This window comes from Coregonus lavaretus (assembly GCF_964263955.1).
Source record: "Coregonus lavaretus genome assembly, chromosome: 20".
In the NCBI taxonomy this organism is placed as follows: Eukaryota; Metazoa; Chordata; class Actinopteri; order Salmoniformes; family Salmonidae; genus Coregonus; species Coregonus lavaretus.
In genome coordinates, this window is record NC_140007.1 from 21726335 (window position 1) to 21745600 (window position 19266).

Consider the following 19266-nt stretch of genomic DNA (forward strand, 5'->3'; position numbering starts at 1 on the left):
GAGGAAGGCCCTCAAAATTGTCAAAGACTCTAGCCACCCTAGTCATAGACTGTTCTCTCTGCTACCGCACGGCAAGCGCTACCGGAGCGCCAAGTCTATGTCCAAAAGGCTTCTCAACAGCTTCTACCCCCAAGCCATAAGACTCCTGAACAGCTAATCATGGCTACCCGGACTATTTGCACTGCCCGACCACCCCCACCCCATCTTTTTACGCTGCTACTACTCTGTTAATTATTTATGCATAGTCACTTTAACTCTACCCACATGTACATATTACCTCAACTACCTCAACTAGCCGGTGCCCCCGCACATTGACTCTGCACCGGTACCCCCCTGTATATTTTATTTTATTTTACTTCTGCTCTTTTTTTCTCAACACTTTTTTGTTGTAGTTGTTTTATTTTAAATTTTTATACAAAAATAAATGCATTGTTGGTTAAGGGCTGTAAGTAAGCATTTCACGGTAATGTCTACACCTGTTATATTCGGCACATGTGGCAATTTTTTTTGGATTTTTTACTTGATTTAATTGCTGTAAACTCAACTAACAGATTCCAGGTGAACAGTTATTTCCTAGACTTCTGATCTCAGTGTGCATACCATGCCCCAAAAGAGAAAATATGTTTATCTTTAATCAACAGCAGGCGGGTAAAATGGTGTGACAGGACGCCAACTCTTTGAAGGGACTGTTTCTTTATGGTCCTATTGGTCTGGATATGGTTAACAAGCAGTGCCCTTGTACAGTACACCTATGTACACTTTATACAATGTCAACAAGTCACACACCAGACAGAAAGGAACCTATAAAAATATCTAGGATACCTGTTCCACCTTTTCCACTACTAAGTCATAGCTACTAAATGAGTGCAAAAGTCTCAGAGGCAGTGTTACTTACTTACATTTACGTCATTTAGCAGACGCTCTTATCCAGAGCGACTTACAGTTAGTGCATACATTATTTTATCGAACCCACAACCCTGGCGTTGCAAACGCCATGCTCTACCAACTGAGCTACATCCCCTGCCGGCCAAATCCCTCCCCTACCCTGGACGACGCTGGGCCAATTGTGCGCGCCGCCCCATGGGTCTCCCGGTCGGCTACGACAGAGCCTGGATTCGAACCAGGATCTCTAGTGGCACAGCTAGCACTGCGATGCAGTGCCTTAGACCACTGCACCACTCGGGAGACACTTAATATTGTATTTCCTTCCATATAAAGGCAGTTGGGTTTGATTGTGTTTGCATTATTTAGGTCAGAGGCTGATTGTCAGCTTTGTGGATGAGCCCTTTCACAACCTTGAGAACAAAAGAGGAGATAAGTGTCCTTGTGTGCACAGGCCAGAGCACAGCATCCAGAAATAGACCAGAATACAACTCCTGTTCTCAATAGCCCACATTCCGCAGTCTGACATAGGGCTTGCAGTTAAAGAGATAGGGTGCTGCAATGAAGTGCACTAGAACCCCCCGCCGGGCCGACACACAACTACTAAAGAAAATGAAATGGAGGATATACGTCAACCTCTAAATACACATTGATCGATTATTCCATCATAATAGACGATAAAGTCCATTTAACCCTCAGTTCCCACCAACACAGAGAAAGTACCATCTTATTTGAATGCACAATTAGAAAGGGTGAAGTACATTGATTAGATACAGGCCACTTCTATCAGCTCTATTCTACAACAGTTGAGTACTTCAGATGAGGGGACTGTCTTATGTTCTGTGTCACTAGCAAAGCAGTCTGGGAGATTTTAAAGTTTGGACTTTTTTGTGTGTGTCAGTTTGGACTTTTACTTTGCCTTTAAGTAATTTTTAGCTACAGATACAATGGTATCCTTTTAGGTAGCCAGGGTGAACATCTGGGAATACTACTGGTCAAGAATTCTAGGAAGTGGATTTTGTATTTCTGCTCATAGATTACAGTTGCTCTAGTTAGCCATACGCAGCACATACCTCTTTGCTTAGCTATAGTGCTGATTCAGGAAACAGGCCAATGTGGGGCCTAGTACATTCACTTTCACATAGCAGCAACATAAAAAATCACCAATACTAATACCTGTTAATAAATCCTTTCCTTGTGCCAATGGAAACACAACCTACAGTTAATCTAATCTGTTTTTGATTTATGAGCCAAGCAGAAGCTTGAGGACAGAGAACCCCTATTGGCTAGCATCCCCTGCCTTTGCCCTGATGTTGATGCAATTTCTAAGTTTTAGTTTGAAATGTTTCCTGATCTTTTACTGACAGTAAGTAAGACCATTCCAGCCTCAAAAGACTCCCATCAGCCATCAGCTACAGAGATGTAGATACCCACATATGCAGAGAGGGCAGACTCTGGCTAAAGCCACCTTCCATTCCTGGTCTTAATCTCCCACTGTCACTACCCCCACAACATCCCCAGGTCTCTCAGAGGCAGCAATAACATGAGCTAATCAGTCTTTTCATGACTCTGCTAGTGGAGATACAGTACCATTCCAATGGCATTATTCCTAAGGCTCCAGCCAGGGGCTGGCCTATCTAAGATTAGGGTGTGCTGAGTCCTGGCCCCAGATCCCCACTGCCTGCCTCCCCTGGCTGCTCCTCCCCAGCCAGCTAGCCACTCTCCCTCTCTAATATGGGCACCCACAGCTGTCCTTCTATTTTGGAGCATGTTGTGACAGCGGCATGCCTCTTCCCACCCCCCCGACGCCCAGTCCAGAACAATAGACACACGCTCACATAAACATTACAAACTAAAAAAAAAAACAGACTACAGAATACCTGAGCTATTCCACTTCAATCCTTCTGCTGCCACATGGTAAGCCCAGGTAGGACAGACAGGGTTAACAAGGCCTTGGGTCAACACCGGCTAAAACAAAAACAGAAGGAAATTTACCTATTAAAACATGGACAAAACAATGATTACATTTCATTAGTTTGTATTTCTCTAACCTATCCACTGGGTCCTTGCTTCACATAAAATATAAATGGACTTCTCTTGCACAATTCATTGAACACTTTTTGAGGCTTTCGGATAATTAAATTAACCCAGAACTGGCTGAAAAAAGTATTTGGGTGACTGAAGACCTTCGTAAGGCTAGTAGTATGTGTACATTGTGATGATGTGAATGATATGTGTTAACCTGTGAATTTCTTTCAATACAGAGTTCCATAATGTACTGAAAATGTGTCATCTTATCGAAATCCTTCCGATGGCCTCAGGGAGCGTGCCTATAGGATAAGAGACATGGGACACAATGGCTCTCTGTGGCTGACAGTAAGTAAGACCATTCCAGCCTCAAAAGACTCCCATCAGTCATCAGCTACAGAGATGTAGATACCCACATATGCAGAGAGGGCAGACTCTGGCTAAAGCCACCTTCCATTCCATGGCAATGCGCCTCCCTGCGATCTTTACATTTGAAATCTCTGTTAACAATGAACAGCATTCCAGTGAGGCTCCACATTAAAGCACCAGGGAATGCTGGGAGTATGTGATAGCCTTTCTGCGGCTCATACACAAGACCCCATGAGACAGACTAGCACCTGTCTATCACGGCAGTTGTCACATGTGCACACACATACACACTCATACAAATGCAGATGGACGCACACACCCCAACACACACATACAGTGGGGAAAATAAGTATTTAGTCAGCCACCAATTGTGCAAATTCTCCCACTTAAAAAGATGCGAGAGGCCTGTAATTTTCATCATAGGTACACGTCAACTATGACAGACAAAATGAGAATTTTTTTTTTAAGAATCTCTCTTTTTTAAGTGGGAGAACTTGCACAATTGGTGGCTGACTAAATACTTTTTTTCCCCACTGTACGTGCATGTATGCACACACACATACATACATACATTCAACACTAACATTTAAAACTATGAAATGTACAAATGGCTACACACTAAACCCTAAAAAACTTTTGTCATTTTGTCATGTTTTGGGCATCAAGCCTAGGATGGGGTCACCAAGGGCATTGGAAACATGAGGCAGAAACTTTTAAAGCCAAATGTCAATTATAATTTAGCATCATGATGGTGTGGTAGACATGTAGAATATGTGCATGAGGCAGTGGTGGCACAAAACCAGACAGTGGCTGTGTCTGAGAGGATCATGTTTTCTCAAACGGAAACATAGCATCATTCTGTTTCCTTTCTACCTTTCCTTTGCTCTCACGGATGCAGAAAGGCCATATAAGAGCTTGTGTGAGTTGGGCCTGGGCGGTTTGGCTGTTGTGATGATTGGTATGACACAACATTGCGAGGAGGTGTAAGAATCTCTGGTGTTGGTAAAGACACTTGAGCTGCCATTTGGTACAGCGGTCCTCTGTCACTGCACAGATTGCCGCGCTACATACCACTTACAGTGAAGGAAAAAAAAAAGTATTTGATCCCCTGCTGATTTTGTAAGTTTGCCCACTGACAAAGACATGATCAGTCTATAATTTTAATGGTAGGTTTATTTGAACAGTGAGAGACAGAATAACAACAAAAAAATCCAGAAAAACGCATGTCAAAAATGTTATAAATTGATTTGTATTTTAATGAGGGAAATAAGTATTTGACCCCTCATAACTTAGTACTTGGTGGCAAAACCCTTGTTGGCAATCACAGAGGTCAGACGTTTCTTGTAGTTGGCCACCAGGTTTGCACACATCTCAGGAGGGATTTTGTTCCACTCCTCTTTGCAGATCTTCTCCAAGTCATTAAGGTTTCGAGGCTGACGTTTGGCAACTCGAACCTTCAGCTCCCTCCACAGATTTTCTATGGGATTAAGGTCTGGAGACTGGCTAGGCCACTCCAGGACCTTAATGTGCTTCTACTTGAGCCACTCCTTTGTTGCCTTGGCCGTGTGTTTTGGGTCATTGTCATGCTGGAATACCCATCCACGACCCATTTTCAATGCCCTTGCTGAGGTTCTCACCCAAGATTTGACGGTACAACTCTTTAGTATTATCCCAGTTTACCTATTTGCTTATGGTCAAAATTAAACGGGCCTATTTATATAATGAATATGAATTCGGAGGACAGAAATGATTAAATATTAAAGCATTAGACCTATCACTAAAAGCTTCAGTCATACAAAAGTTATACTTAAATCCGAACTGGTTCTCTAGCAAATTAGTAAGATTGTCTCACCCAATGTTCAAGAATGGTGTTTTTCCCTTTATTCAGATTACAACCACTCACTTTCAGTTATTTGAAAAGGAAATCATCTCCCAGATATCACTATTTCTAAAACAAGCCATAGAAAGTTGGTTGCAATTTCAATTTAATCCTCCAGAAACGACAGTACAAATAATGCAACAAATATTGTGGTTAAACTCAAATATACTAATTGACAAAAAACCTTTTTTTTTTTTTGACAAAATGTTTAAAAAAGGTATAATCTTTGTAAATGATATCATCGGTAGGACTGGTGGAGTTATGTCGCACATGCAGCTAACAAAAACATATGGAAATGTCTGCTCTACCCAAAATTACAACCAAATAATTGCAGCCTTACCGCAAAAATGGAAGAGGAAAGTGGAAGGAGGAGAAAGTAAGGAACTTGTCTGTCGGCCTTGCATTAAAGAACATAATTAGTTAAGGAAAACTGTGATAAATAAAAAGGTATATCAGTTTCATTTAAGGACCAAAGGATTGACAGCCGCCCCATATAGATTGCAAAATAGTTGGGAAGAGATTTTTGACATACCGATCCCATGGCATAGTGTTTATGAACTGATACGCAAAACGACACCGGATTCAAAACTTAGAATCTTTCAATTTAAATTATTATATACAATTCTTGCTACCAATAGAATGTTATTTATATGGGGGATACAATCTTCCCAGCTCTGCAGATTTTGCTGCGAAGAGACAGAATCATTAGATCATTTGTTTTGGTATTGTCCATTTGTAGCTTGTTTTTGGACACAGGTCCAGGAATGGCTAAAGGATTGCAATATTTACCTGGAGCTAACCCTGCAGATAGCACTATTGGGTGATCTGAAAAGTCATAGTCAATCGATCAAAAACATAATAATACTATTAGCAAAAATGTTTATTTTCAATTCACAATCTGTTGAAACAATGAGAATAGAAAGGTTCAGAACTTTTGTAAGACATCACAGTACAGTTGAAATATACAGTATATGGCAAATAGAAATCCTATATGGATGGTGTTAAAAGATAGATGGGAGGTGTTGAATGGAATTGAAGGATGGGACTAATAACAACTAACAACAAACAATAACAAGATAATTAATAATGTGGCACGCTGTGTCCATAATAAGTGTATGGGTTGTAGGTTGGGAGCTTTTGTGAATGAGCACAGTTAGAAAGATATGGCATATAGAAGCAAACCGGATGGACATCATGAAAATGATCGGAGAGGTTGAGAGTAGAAGTTCAGGAGAAAGAACAAACAAAATGTAGATAGTGGGTATGGGCTGGAAGTAGAGGCCTAGGCGTTGTTGTTCACTAGTTTACTCCAAGTGGGGAAAGGGTGGCGGGGTTGGAAAGTAATAAAGGGGAATATATATATTTTTTTAAAGGATATGTATGTGTATGTATGTATGTGTGTATATGTATATATGTATGTGTGTATGTATATATGTATATATGTATATATATATATATATATATATATATATATATATATATATATATATATAGAAAAAAAACATGGGGGATTGGAAGTGATGCAGACAATTACATTGATGGAAGTTACAATCTATTTGCAATATTAAGCTGAAAAAAAGTAAAAAAAATAAAATTTAAAAAAAGGAAGAAATTACAATTTAAAAAAAGATTTGACGGTACATGGCCCCGTCCATCGTCCCTTTGATGCAGTGAAGTTGTCCTGTCCCCTTAGCAGAAAACACCCCCAAAGCATAATGTTTCCACCTCCATGTTTGACGGTGGGGATGGTGTTCTTGGGGTCATAGGCAGCATTCCTCCTCCTCCAAACACGGCGAGTTGAAAAACACGGCGAGTAAAAAAAATTAAATTAAAAAAAAGGAAGAAATTACAATTTAAAAAAAGATTTGACGGTACATGGCCCCGTCCATCGTCCCTTTGATGCAGTGAAGTTGTCCTGTCCCCTTAGCAGAAAACACCCCCAGAGCTCGATTTTGGTCTCATCTGACCGCAACACTTTCACCCAGTTCTCCTCTGAATCATTCAGATGTTCATTGGCAAACTTCAGACGGCCCTGTATATGTGCTTTCTTGAGCAGGGGGACCTTGCGGGCGCTGCAGGATTTCAGTCCTTCACGGCGTAGTGTGTTACCAATTGTTTTCTTGGTGACTATGGTCCCAGCTGCCTTGAGATCATTGACAAGATCCTCCCGTGTAGTTTTGGGCTGATTCCTCACAGTTCTCATGATCATTGCAACTCCACGAGGTGAGATCTTGCATGGAGCCCCAGGCCGAGGGAGATTGACAGTTATTTTGTGTTTCTTCCATTTGCGAATAATTGCACCAACTGTTGTCACCTTCTCACCAAGCTGCTTGGCGATGGTCTTGTAGCCCATTCCAGCCTTGTGTAGGTCTACAATCTTGTCCCTGACATCCTTGGAGAGCTCTATGGTCTTGGCCATGGTGGAGAGTTTGGAATCTGATTGATTGATTGCTTCTGTGGACAGGTGTCTTTTATACAGGTAACAAACTGAGATTAGGAGCACTCCCTTTAAGAGTGTGCTCCTAATCTCAGCTCGTTACCTGTATAAAAGACACCTGGGAGCCAGAAATCTTTCTGATTGAGAGGGGGTCAAATACTTATTCCCTCATTAAAATGCAAATCAATTTATAACATTTTTGACATGCGTTTTTCTGGATTTTTTTGTTGTTATTCTGTCTCTCACTGTTCCAATAAACCTACCATTAAAATTATAGACTGATTATTTCTTTGTCAGTGGGCAAATGTACAAAATCAGCAGGATATCAAATACTTTTTTCCCTCACTGTAACAGGACACAGGGTGGTCAGATGCTTAGCATCTTGTCTGGGAAAAGCTCATTCATCAGCTACAAAACTGTGTATTAATTTCCCCCAAAATGTCCCTCTATTTTTGGCTTCCCGAGTGACGCCTCTAGCATCTCAGTGCTGATGTAAGGGCAATTTTACCAAGAAGGAGAGTGATGCAGCGGTCTAAGGCACTGCATCTCAGTGCTTGAGGCGTCACTACAGACTCTGGTTCGATTCCAGGCTGTATCACAATCTGGCCGTGATTGGGAGTCCCATAGGGCGGCGCACAATTGGCCCAGCGTCGTCCGGGTTTGACCGGGGTAGGCCGTCATTGTAAATAAGAATTTGTTCTTAACTGACTTGCCTAGTTAAATAAATTAAATAAATTAAAAATTCCCATGATAAATTGTTAGGAAGTATGTAAGTATCCTGAGATTTCCATATAATTGTGATGGCTTTTCATAGCCGGGCATTTAGAGGTTGAAATAGCAGGTGCGGTAGAGAGAGAGAGAGTTGAGACAAGGTAGCATGTCCGGTGAACAGGTCAGGGTTCCATAGCTGCAGGCAGAAGAGTTGAAACTGGAGGAGAAGCACGACTAGGTGGACTGGGGACAGCAAGGAGTCATCAGGCCAGGTAGTCCTGAGGCATGGTCCTAGGGCTCAGGTCCTCCGGGAGGGGAGGGAGAGAGGGAGAGAGAGAGAAATTAGAGGGAGCATACCTAAATTCACACAGGACACCGGATAAGACAGGAGAAAAACACCAGATATAACAGACTGACCCTAGCCCCCCAGCACATAAACTATTGCAGCATAGATACTGGAGGCTGAGACAGATGGGGTCGGGAGACACTGTGGCACAGTCCGACGATACCCCCGGACATGGCCAACCAGGCAGGATATAACCCCACCCACTTTGCCAAAGCACAGCCCCCACACCACCAGAGGGATATCAACAGACCACCAACCTACTACCCTGAGACAAGGCTGAGTATAGCCCACAAAGATCTCCTCCACTGCACGAGCCCGATGGGGTGACAAACAGTACAGGAAGATCACGTCAGTGACTCAACCCACTCAAGTGACGCACCACAGAGAATCCCAATGGAGAGACGGGAACCGGCCAGGCAGAGACAGCAAGGGCGGTTCATCGCTCCAGTGCCTCTAAACTTTGATTTTTAAAATGTTAATTATTATACAAAATTCTTGCAACCAATAGAATGTTATATATATGGGGGATACAACCATCCCAGCTCTGCAGATTTTGCTGTGAAGAGACCGAATCATTAGATAATTTGTTTTGGTACTGTCCATATGTAGCTTATTTTTGGTCGCAGGTCCAGGAATGGTTGAAGAAGTGCAACATTTACCTGGAGCTAACTCTGCAGATAGCACTACTGGGTGATTTGAAAAGTCATAGTCAATCGATCAATAATATAATAATACTTTTAGCAAAACATTTTATCTTTAATTTACAACCTGTAGAAACTATGAGAATAGTAAGGTTCAGAACTTTTGTGAAACATCACAGCACAGTTGAAAGATATATGGCAAATATAAATAAAAAATGGATGGTGTTAAGAGATAGATGGGAGGGGTTGAGTGGAGCTTAAGGGTGGGATTAAAAACAACAAGATAACTAATGTAAGATATACTGTGTCCATAAAATGTATATAGTTTCAGAACTTTTGTGAAAGAAGAAGAAGAAGAAGAGCAGTATGTAGTGGTAGAGGTGTGGTTGGAAGTGGGGAATATGGTAATAGTGAACTTTTACAACCCATGTAAGAGACTAGAGTTGATGGCCCTTGGGAATGTAGAAGGTCAAGATAGGAGACGGGTAATGTGGTGTGGGGATTTTAATGCTCATAGTACTCTCTGGCGAGGGTTACGGACTGATGTAAATGGAGGAACTGCTGGATGAGAAAGGGCTTGTGAGTCTTAATAATTGACACAGTAACTGGAAATGAATCTTCTCTGGATCTTACTTTGATCTCAAGTGCAATGGCAGGCAGATGTAGTTGGGAGGTTTTGGAGGAATCTACAGTGGGTAGTGATCACTATCCTATCATGTGTACTGTAGGATTGAGGGTGGAAGATTCAGTAAGAAATGGATTGAGGAGATGGATATTTGGGAAAGCGGAGTAGGATAAGTTTCAGGAGTTGAGTGAACAGGAGCTGTTTCAGGTTGATCTCAATTCAGATATAGAAACAGTGAATGATGGAGTAAGAGGAGCAATAGTAGGGGCCACAAGCCAGGTGATTCCTATGGGGACAGGGGGAGAAGGAGCAAGCCAGGTGATTCCTATGGGGACAGGGGGGAGAAAGAGAAACGCAGTTCCCTGGTGGACTGAAGAGTGTAGAGAAGCAGTGAAGTGTAGGAACAGGGCTTTCAGAATGTTGAAAAGGTCTCATAATTACCAGCACCTGATTCAGTATAAACAAGCACAAGCAGTAGTAAGGAGGATCATTAGGACAGCTAAGAGGGAGTATTAGCGCCGGTTCTGTGGAAACATAGGCAGGACCACTCCTGTGGGAGAGGTATGGGGGATGATTAAGAGGATGAGTGGGGTCAGACGAGATTGGGGTCTCCCTGTGCTGAAAGGTGGGGAGATTTGTTACCGTGAGAGATATGGAGAAGGCAGAGATGTTAGCCCAGGCATTAGTGGTGCACAGCTCAAATAATCTGACAGAAGAGGGGCAGCATGGGAGAGAGAGGGTCAGAGGAGAACATCCGGGGTCCTGGATCAGAGCGAGATGGTGGGGGATGCATTGAATGCCCCTTTTACGTTGGCTGAGATGACGAGAGCATTAGCTAAAGCTGGGGTAACATTTCCTGGGAAGGATGATGGCTAATCTGTGACACTGCCATGGGGAAAGTATTGGGCCTTTACAATAAGGTGTGTCAGGAAGGGAAACTGCCTGGAAGTTGGAAGCAGGTTGTAGTGGTGCTGATACGGAAACCAGGGAAAGACCCTACTAGTCCTTCAAGCTATAGGCCGATAGCGTTGACATCTCACGTATGTAAACTTATGGAAAGGATGATAACGGAAAGACTGACATACTTTCTGGAGAGTAGAGGACTAATGTCACCAGATCAAAGTGGGTTCAGGAAAGGCAGGGGAATGATGGATCCTGTACTGTGCCTTGAGTCAGTCATACAGAAGACACAGGCAAATAAGGAGGTGGTGGTAGCCGTTTCCTTTGATGTAGAGAAGGCTTATGATATGATGTGGAAGGAAGGCTTACTTATCAAGCTGGATAACATGGGGGTTGGAGGAACGGTTTTTAACTGGATAAAGGATTTTATTTTTGGGCGATCAATACAAGTGAGGGTGGGGAGCTCTATGTCAGAAAGCTATGAGGTAGATAATGGTACCCCCTAGGGAATTGTCATTAGTCCTTTGTTGTTCTCCATTATGATTGACGATGTATTCTCCCAGGTGAGACCTGATATTGGGAGGTAATTGTTTGCGCATGATGGGGCACTGTGTAAGAGAGGGAGAAATATTACCCATACAGCCAGAAGAGTTCAAGAAGCGATGAGTGAAGTTGAGCAGTGGTCCCTCAGATGAGGCTTCAAGTTTTCAGTTGAGAAAATACAGACTGTTTTTTTTTCTAGAAGGAAGGTTGGGGAGGAAATATACTTGAAGTTGTATGGAAGGAATCTGGAGAGGGTGGGAGGGTTTAGGTTTCTGGGGGTCTGGCTTGATACTCAAATGACATGGGTGGAGCATATTAACAGAGTAGTTGTCAAAGGAAAGAAAATATTGAATGTGATGCATTGCTTGTCAGGAATAGAATGGGGGGTAGATTGAATGGTGTTGAAAATGCTATATATAGCGCTGTTAAGGTCATCACTGGATTATGGAAGTATAGCATATGGATCAGCAGCTCAGACATCTTAAAAAAGCTAGATGTAATCCAAGCCCAAGCCCTAAGAATATGTTGTGGAGCACTCAGGACCTCCTCAGTGGCAGCGATTCAGGTAGAGTTGGGAGAGATGCCGTTAAAGTTAAGAAGACAACATCTAGCCATGACATATTGGGTAAATCTACAAGGACATACGGTTACGCATCCTGCAAAAAAAGTACTCCTAGAGTGCTGGGAACATGAACGAAATCTGAATACAAGCTTTGGGTGGATAGGCAATGACATGGCGAGAGAGATGGGGTTGTTTGGGAGGGAGTTTAGCCGCTCTGTGGTTCTTCCTGCTATCCCACCTTGGTTTCTCCCTCAGCCAATGATAGATCTAGAGTTGCTTGAGAGGGTAAGAGATGTTGAGGAAGGCGTAGATTCAGTTGTAAGTGAACATTTAAGAACACAATACTATGCTTTCTTGAATATATTCACAAATGGATCTAAGGACCCTAAAACAGGGAGGACAGGTGCAGCTTTTAGTGTTCCTGAGTTTAAGGTGGCAGTAACAAAAAGAGCAACGGATCATTTATCTGTTTACACAATGGAGTTGCTGGCCATACTATTGGCTGCAGAGTGGGTGGAGGAGGTGAGGCCAGACAGGGTAGTCATCTGCTCTGACTCCTGTGCAGCACCGATGAGCTTAAATTAATGTGTGTCTCAGAGCAGACAGGATGTATTGTATGAGGTGTTGCAGTGTTTCTATAGGGTGAAACAGATGGGGGTATTTGTGATGTTCCTCTGGGTACCAGCTCATGTGGGAGTAGAGGGGAATGAGGAGGTGGATATTATCGCCAAGCAGGCTCTTAAACATCCTAATGTTGAGATGGAATTGACAATCAGTAAAGCAGAAGCTAAGGGGTTAATATGAACAGTGGTTTAAAACAAATGGCAATAGATGTGGAACAGGGAGAGAAAGGGAAGACACCTGTATAAGATCCAGGGAAAAGTGGGGGCAGGGAGGTCCTCAGGCCGAGAGAGAAGAGAGAAAAGTGTTTTCACAAGGCACTGGGACACACATGGCTCAATAGTACATTGAAATTGTTGGGGAAACATCAAACTGGGAGGTGTAATCATTGTCAGGAGGAGATGGAAACAGTGGAATATGTTCTATTTCAGTACCAGAAATATGGGAGGGAAAGGGAGCGATTGTTATTAGATTTGAGCACCTTAATTGGGGAGAACGGGCTCATGGTAATGACTGGAGCGGAATCAGTGGAATGCTATCAAATACATCAAACACATGGTTTCCAGTGGAGGCTGCTGAGGGGAGAACGGCTCATAATAATGCCCCCTCAGCAGCCTCCACTGGATTTGAGGAGTAATGGGGTTGAAGAGCCAGAATTAAGTGAACTGCTGGAGAAATCTTCAGGGGATATAGTATTTAATTATGTATTTCGTTTCCTTAGGGAGACGAAAATATTGGGTAGGATTTAGACCTTCGCTGTCACTGGTCCACACTCCAGTCCAGTTGGTGGCGGTAATGCACCATAAAGTTGCCAACCGCAATATAAAATCCACAGAAGACGAAGTTTGAACGGTAGTGAGATTTGCAGAGAGAGGAAGAGGCGTAATCTTTGGTTTGCCCCATGACAATGTTTATCCGTGGTGTTCATTCTTGAAAGGAAAAAACACCTATTTTTTGCGGGGGTTACCATTCCAGAGCACATCATCTGAACATAATCGACGTATAGAAGGACAGGTTTGTCATTGTCTTTTAAAATGTGGTGGTGCATTTAGGTTGATAGCAAGCCAAAATTGATGTGTTTGCTGCTGGCAGCTAACGTTAACTAGCTAGCTACAGTATCTTGCTAACTTGAGTATGTAAATCTCTGGATCTCTGTATCAGCCCAATGTTCCATCAGAATCCAGTTGCGGTCGAAGCTAGTCTCAATGGGAATCCCTGTCTAAATAAAGGTTAAATAAATAAACTGCTTTGTCAAGATTGCAGTGCAAAGACCTTTGTCATGGTTACAATACAAATACTTATATTGGTATCACCATGCACAGGTGAACTGCAATGGCTGCCAACGGGATACCAGAGGATGTGTTGATGGATAATGATCTTATAAAGGATTTAGTGGATGTGGCAAAAGACTCAGCCCTTCTAAATGGAGTGTTGATGCGGACTAAAGAGACACCCAACTCATCAGAGGTAACCCTTATTCCGCTTGCTTAGGCTACACGTTTTAGACACACTGAACTGTTGTTTGATGTGACAATATAATTCTCTACTATAAGATGGTGAAGATCAGCTGTCTTGGTTAATTTAATTCAAAGGAGAAGTGAAAGATGGGAGAAGGAGAAACTGGACAGCCATTGGTCCTATGCTGTTCAAAAATGGCGTGCGTAATGCTCAGCCATGCCGGGAATTCTCTCTTTTGAGCCTGTTGTCTGACTGGATTTGTGGGAATCTATTCTGTCTCAGTGGTCATGTTAAATGTTTTTCTGTTTATTTTTCGCTAAAGCTAGTATCCAGTTTACCGTCTTAAACGTTCAGAGAACAGAATGCCAAGACAGTTAATGCAATTCAATTGCATACCTGTACTATTGTGGTCCTCTGTAGCTCAGCTGGTAGAGCACGGCGCTTGTAACGTCAAGGTAGTGGGTTCGATCCCCGGGACACCAAAAAAAAAAATGTATGCACGCATGCCTCTAAGTCGCTTTGGAAAAAAGTGTCTGCTAAATGGCATATTATATTATTATATTATGTCAATCTGTTGTGATAATCAGAGAAATCCCAATAACATCAAGTTAGGGTGTGTTCGTAAATTTATTCTAGATTGCGCTCTGGTCGTTTGTAAATGCAGGGTGTTGTCAGATTGTCCGTTAGTAAATTCAGAGCGTTTCACTCGTAGCGTTCAGAGCGCACACTGGACGCTCTGGCAGAGGAGTAAGGTTGATCCTAGCGTTCTGACCTTGGCTGCAATCAAGCACTTGGGCTGGGAATTGCCAGGTACCTCACGATACGATATTATCATGATATATAACAACAGAGTTTAGGGCGTTTGCAAACTCCTCAATTATTCAGCGCTCTGGCACACTCAAACCAGAGTGCTCTGAAATCAGAGTAGATTGCCAGGGTGAATTTACAAAAGCACCGTTAATGTGTGTGTTTGGTTTCAGGTGGTGACCTATGCACCGTTCACACTCTTCCCCTCGCCAGTGCCCAAGGCTATCTTCCACCAGGCTCTAGCAGTACAAACACACTACAACCGACTGGTGGACAAGATCAGCCAGGACTCAAGCTTCCTGGAGGAGGCTCTAGCCAGCACCATCAAAGTGGATGATTTCACTGGGAGGTTGTTCAACATATACAGACATGTCCTACAGGAAGGCAGGACCCAGGTAGGGTATTATTGCTTTCTAACAATATCAGATGCCATGACTATTACTTTCTGTAAGAACATTTGAATTAATTTCAAGTTGCAACAATCAAATACGTTTAGGATGAGGTCAAAGACCTTGTTCACGCTCATTTATTCATTGTACATTTCCAGTCTATAGTTTTGGGTCTGAATCGCTCAGACTACATGCTGGACCAGAATGGGGATGGGAGTGCCTCCCTGAAGCAGATCGAGATCAACACCATTGCTGCCAGTTTTGGTGGTCTTTCCTCACGCATGCCAAACGTCCACCGGTATGTGAACCTTCCCTGCTGAAGTTGTTATTCTCCAGCTGTAAAAGATACGGAAGGATGGGAAAGAGAATTGGGGAAGTATGTTTGGTTTGGCATGCATATGCCCTGTGAATGACCCTGTCTATGTCTGCGGCTATAGACACATCCTGAATGTGGCTGGTCGGTTGGAGGATAGCAAGCGTATCCTAGACAACAACCCTTCTGCAGGTCTGGCAAAAGGCTTAGCTAAGGCCTGGGACCTCTACGGCTCAGAAAGGTGGGTGTCTTGGTTAGGATTCAGATATGTGAATGCATTTGGGATCTGTCAGTTTGTACAAAGAAAAAAAGAGGATACGGAAAACTAGGAACTTTGTCGGTTGTCTTTGTCAGTAACAGAACACAAAATAGATACCACTGCACTTGTAATACGGGTAATTCTCTGTCATTTAAAGGGCAGTAGTCTTGTATCTGGTTGAAGAGCTCCAAAGAAACATCTTCGACCATCGATATGTGGAGAATGAGCTATGGAAGAGGTAAGGCCTAGGTGCTTGGTCAAACACATCATCATCAATTCTGACGCAATCATCAGATTTTTATCCTGTTGATGGTCTGATGCTGTGATGGTGCCTCCTACTGCCACCTTTGTAGCCATGGTAGACCAATGTAGTTGACTACCATTGGTATATCAAAATGGCACGACATGAAATGTTTCTGCTTGTGTTCAGAAATATTCCTGTTATACGAAGACGGTTTGAAGATGTATCTAAGACGGGATTCCTTGATCAGGATAAGAGGCTGTTTGTGTAAGTGTTACTTTATTTTAAAAGGTTTAAGGTTATTTGCGTGCTCAACATATACTGTATGTTTTGATTTTGCAACATCTGTTACTGATAAAAAAAGACTGTTGAAAATGGCCTTACTTTCAATGCAATGCCACTCATTGTTTCATTAATAATTTTTTGCAGAGATGGACGGGAGGTTGCTATTGTGTATTTCCGCAATGGGTACATGCCACAGAACTACACAGAACAGGTTTGAACACAATCATCGTAATTTTTTAAAATATGTTCTCAGAGCTTTGCCGGGGGTTGTAAAATCTCTCAATGTGAAACTGATGCAATCCCTTATTATCATGACAATGTGTATGATTTTGTGTAGAGCTGGGAGGCTCGCCTCATGATGGAGCGCTCTATGGCTGTGAAATGTCCAGATGTCAGTACCCACCTGGCTGGCACCAAGAAGGTCCAACAGGAACTGGCCAGACCTGGTGTTCTGGAGAGGTTCTTTCCTGGTGAACCTGACGTTGTGGACCAGATCCGTGCCACCTTTGCTGGGCTGTATACTCTAGACATGGTAATAGAACAAAACCTGGCTCTTTTGGACTCTCAACAATGTTTATGCACACAACTCTTTCTATATAATGCCTTTCCAAGCAGTTTGCTTTTCTGCTTCAACTTTCTTATTCAATCTTACTAACAGGGACCAGAAGGTGACAAGACTGTGGCTATGGCTTTGGCAAACCCAGACCAGTTTGTCCTGAAGCCACAGAGGGAAGGAGGGGGTAAGAGGACCTCAGCTCTTAACTTCACATATCTCATGACACTGACCTCTAACCTTGTCATGCTCTGTCCTGTCTGCTGATGTGTAGAATTCCTCTCCATCTGTAGGCAACAACATCTATGGAGCTGAGATCATTCAGGTACTGGAGGGTGTGAAGCAGAGCACAGAGAGGATGGCCTATATTCTGATGGATAAGGTTCAGCCCCGTCCTGTACACAACTACCTCCTTAGGCTGGGGACGCCACTCAAACTCAGCACCTGCCTAAGTGAGCTGGGCATATTTGGGGCCTACGTCAGGTACATTCACAGACCCATCTCTATACATTCCTTTCTTGACAACTTTATAGAAATTGTAGCTGTTGAAATGAAGTATACTGTAATTGGAGGTGGTATATATTTTGGCCCACTGAAAACTATTGCGCGAAGATGTGGTCATAACAATGTACTCCTGCAGAGTAATGCGTGTCCTCATTGATTGATATGATTTCTTTGTCCACACAGGCATGGGCAAGACATGGTGCTGAATGAGTGTGCTGGACATCTGCTGAGGACCAAGAGTGACGAACACTCTGATGGAGGTGTGGCTGCTGGAGTGGCAGTGCTAGACAATCCACTCCTCGTCTGACCTACACTGCCCCCTGCCACATTAATAGTGAAACTGCACAGATGGATGGTAATAAGAAAATGAAACACGCAAGTGCCCTTCTTTGACCACAGAAAACATTGCTGCTCCCCATCTATTTTAGATTTTTCTTTAATACTTTTACTGTAGAATCAAATGTGTGCTCTTAGAACTTGTGTAGATCAGGAATGAGCCTGATGGATGAAGAAAAGCTGTGTGCGGACACTATGAAGTCTTACTGCCTCAATACATTTGTATCACTGCTTGGTAGACTTAAACAGAGACAAGAAATTAATGTAAACAGAAAATACAGAACTATGATTATTTCACACCAAAAAGTTATTGAACAATCAAATGGAGAAACTGTTAAGTGATTTAATCAGGAAAGAAGAGAACAATTGCGAGGTAATATCCCTAGAGTAAATAATAATATAAAGATAAATAGATTGTTCATGGGAATAATAGTAATAAATATTTTTATTACTACAGGCCTTTTGTTTATTTTTGTATAATTTGAATAAATATGCATTCATAATATACTGTTGAGATTTGATGCAGAGGGTTACTATATTGGCATTAGACGGACAGATAAAGGTATCTGACAGATACAATTCAGTTCCATTTTATGAACACCAGATGGGATATGGAAAAATTATGCTTGTGATTTGCATATTCATGGAGGTGTTACTTACTGTGGCTCAGTTGGTAAAGTATGGCGATTGCAACACCAGGACAGTGGGGTAGATTCCCAGGACCACACGTATGTAAAATGTATGCACTCATGACTGTAAGTCACCTTGGATAAAAACATCTGCTAAATGGCATATATTATTACCTAAGATGTAAAGGTTATGGCCGAGGTACATCATAATTTTTCATTCTCAAGCACTTGGCTGTCATGTCAAACTGCTGCTTGGATTAATTGTACAGCAGAGCTGTATTCATAGACAGAAACCTTACAAGCACCTAAAACAATGACAGTGTCTACCATGGATTCAGTAGCTAGCTCAACCATTCACTGAGGATTATATGACAACACATCTGCCATTAAGTGGATATCTTTACTTTGGGTAAGAGGGATTGATGTTCATGTGTTGCCTACAGGCTATACTTTATACCTGTACCTAGATTAAAACATTTTTTTCGTCTAAAGACGTTTTTTCATAGAACTGCTACGGTGGTCCCGTGTGGCTCAGTTGGTAGAGCATGGTGCTTGCAACGGCAGGTTTGTGGGTTTGATTCTCATGGGGGACCAGTACGAACAAGTATGAAAATGTATGCACTCATTACTGTAAGTAGCTCTGGATAAGAGCGTCTGCTAAATGACTCAAATGTCAAATTACATATTTTGTTCATATTAGTTCAAACGAGGGGATACAAAGAACAAAACGGTCACAGATAATACTCTACAATAAAATTCTCGTCTTTTTCTCCAGCTCGTACACTTTCACACAGTGGGGCTGTCCATATCTAAATCTTTTCAGGGTACATGCATCTACCCCTGTGGCAAATTTGGTGCTTTTATGCACAATTGAGTCAAATTTTGCAGCTCAGCTGTCCCACTAACAACTTGAACACAGGTGAACTGCAATGGCTACCAGTCCCAGTG

The 19266-nt window shown here is 42.4% G+C and overlaps 1 protein-coding gene across 1 annotated transcript; it reads left to right on the plus strand.

Moving 5' to 3' along the window:
• Positions 1-13420: 13420 nt before the first annotated feature.
• LOC311147978 (glutathione synthetase-like) lies at positions 13421-18194 on the plus strand. Its single transcript, XM_084184843.1, has 12 exons — positions 13421-13558; positions 13867-14011; positions 14983-15204; positions 15357-15496; positions 15636-15752; positions 15928-16008; positions 16201-16278; positions 16441-16507; positions 16634-16828; positions 16955-17036; positions 17143-17332; positions 17537-18194. Exons 2-12 carry the CDS (start codon positions 13877-13879, stop codon positions 17658-17660), a joined length of 1431 nt encoding a protein of 476 aa, XP_084040969.1. The 5' UTR covers positions 13421-13558; positions 13867-13876; the 3' UTR covers positions 17661-18194.
• The last annotated feature ends 1072 nt before the right edge of the window (positions 18195-19266 follow it).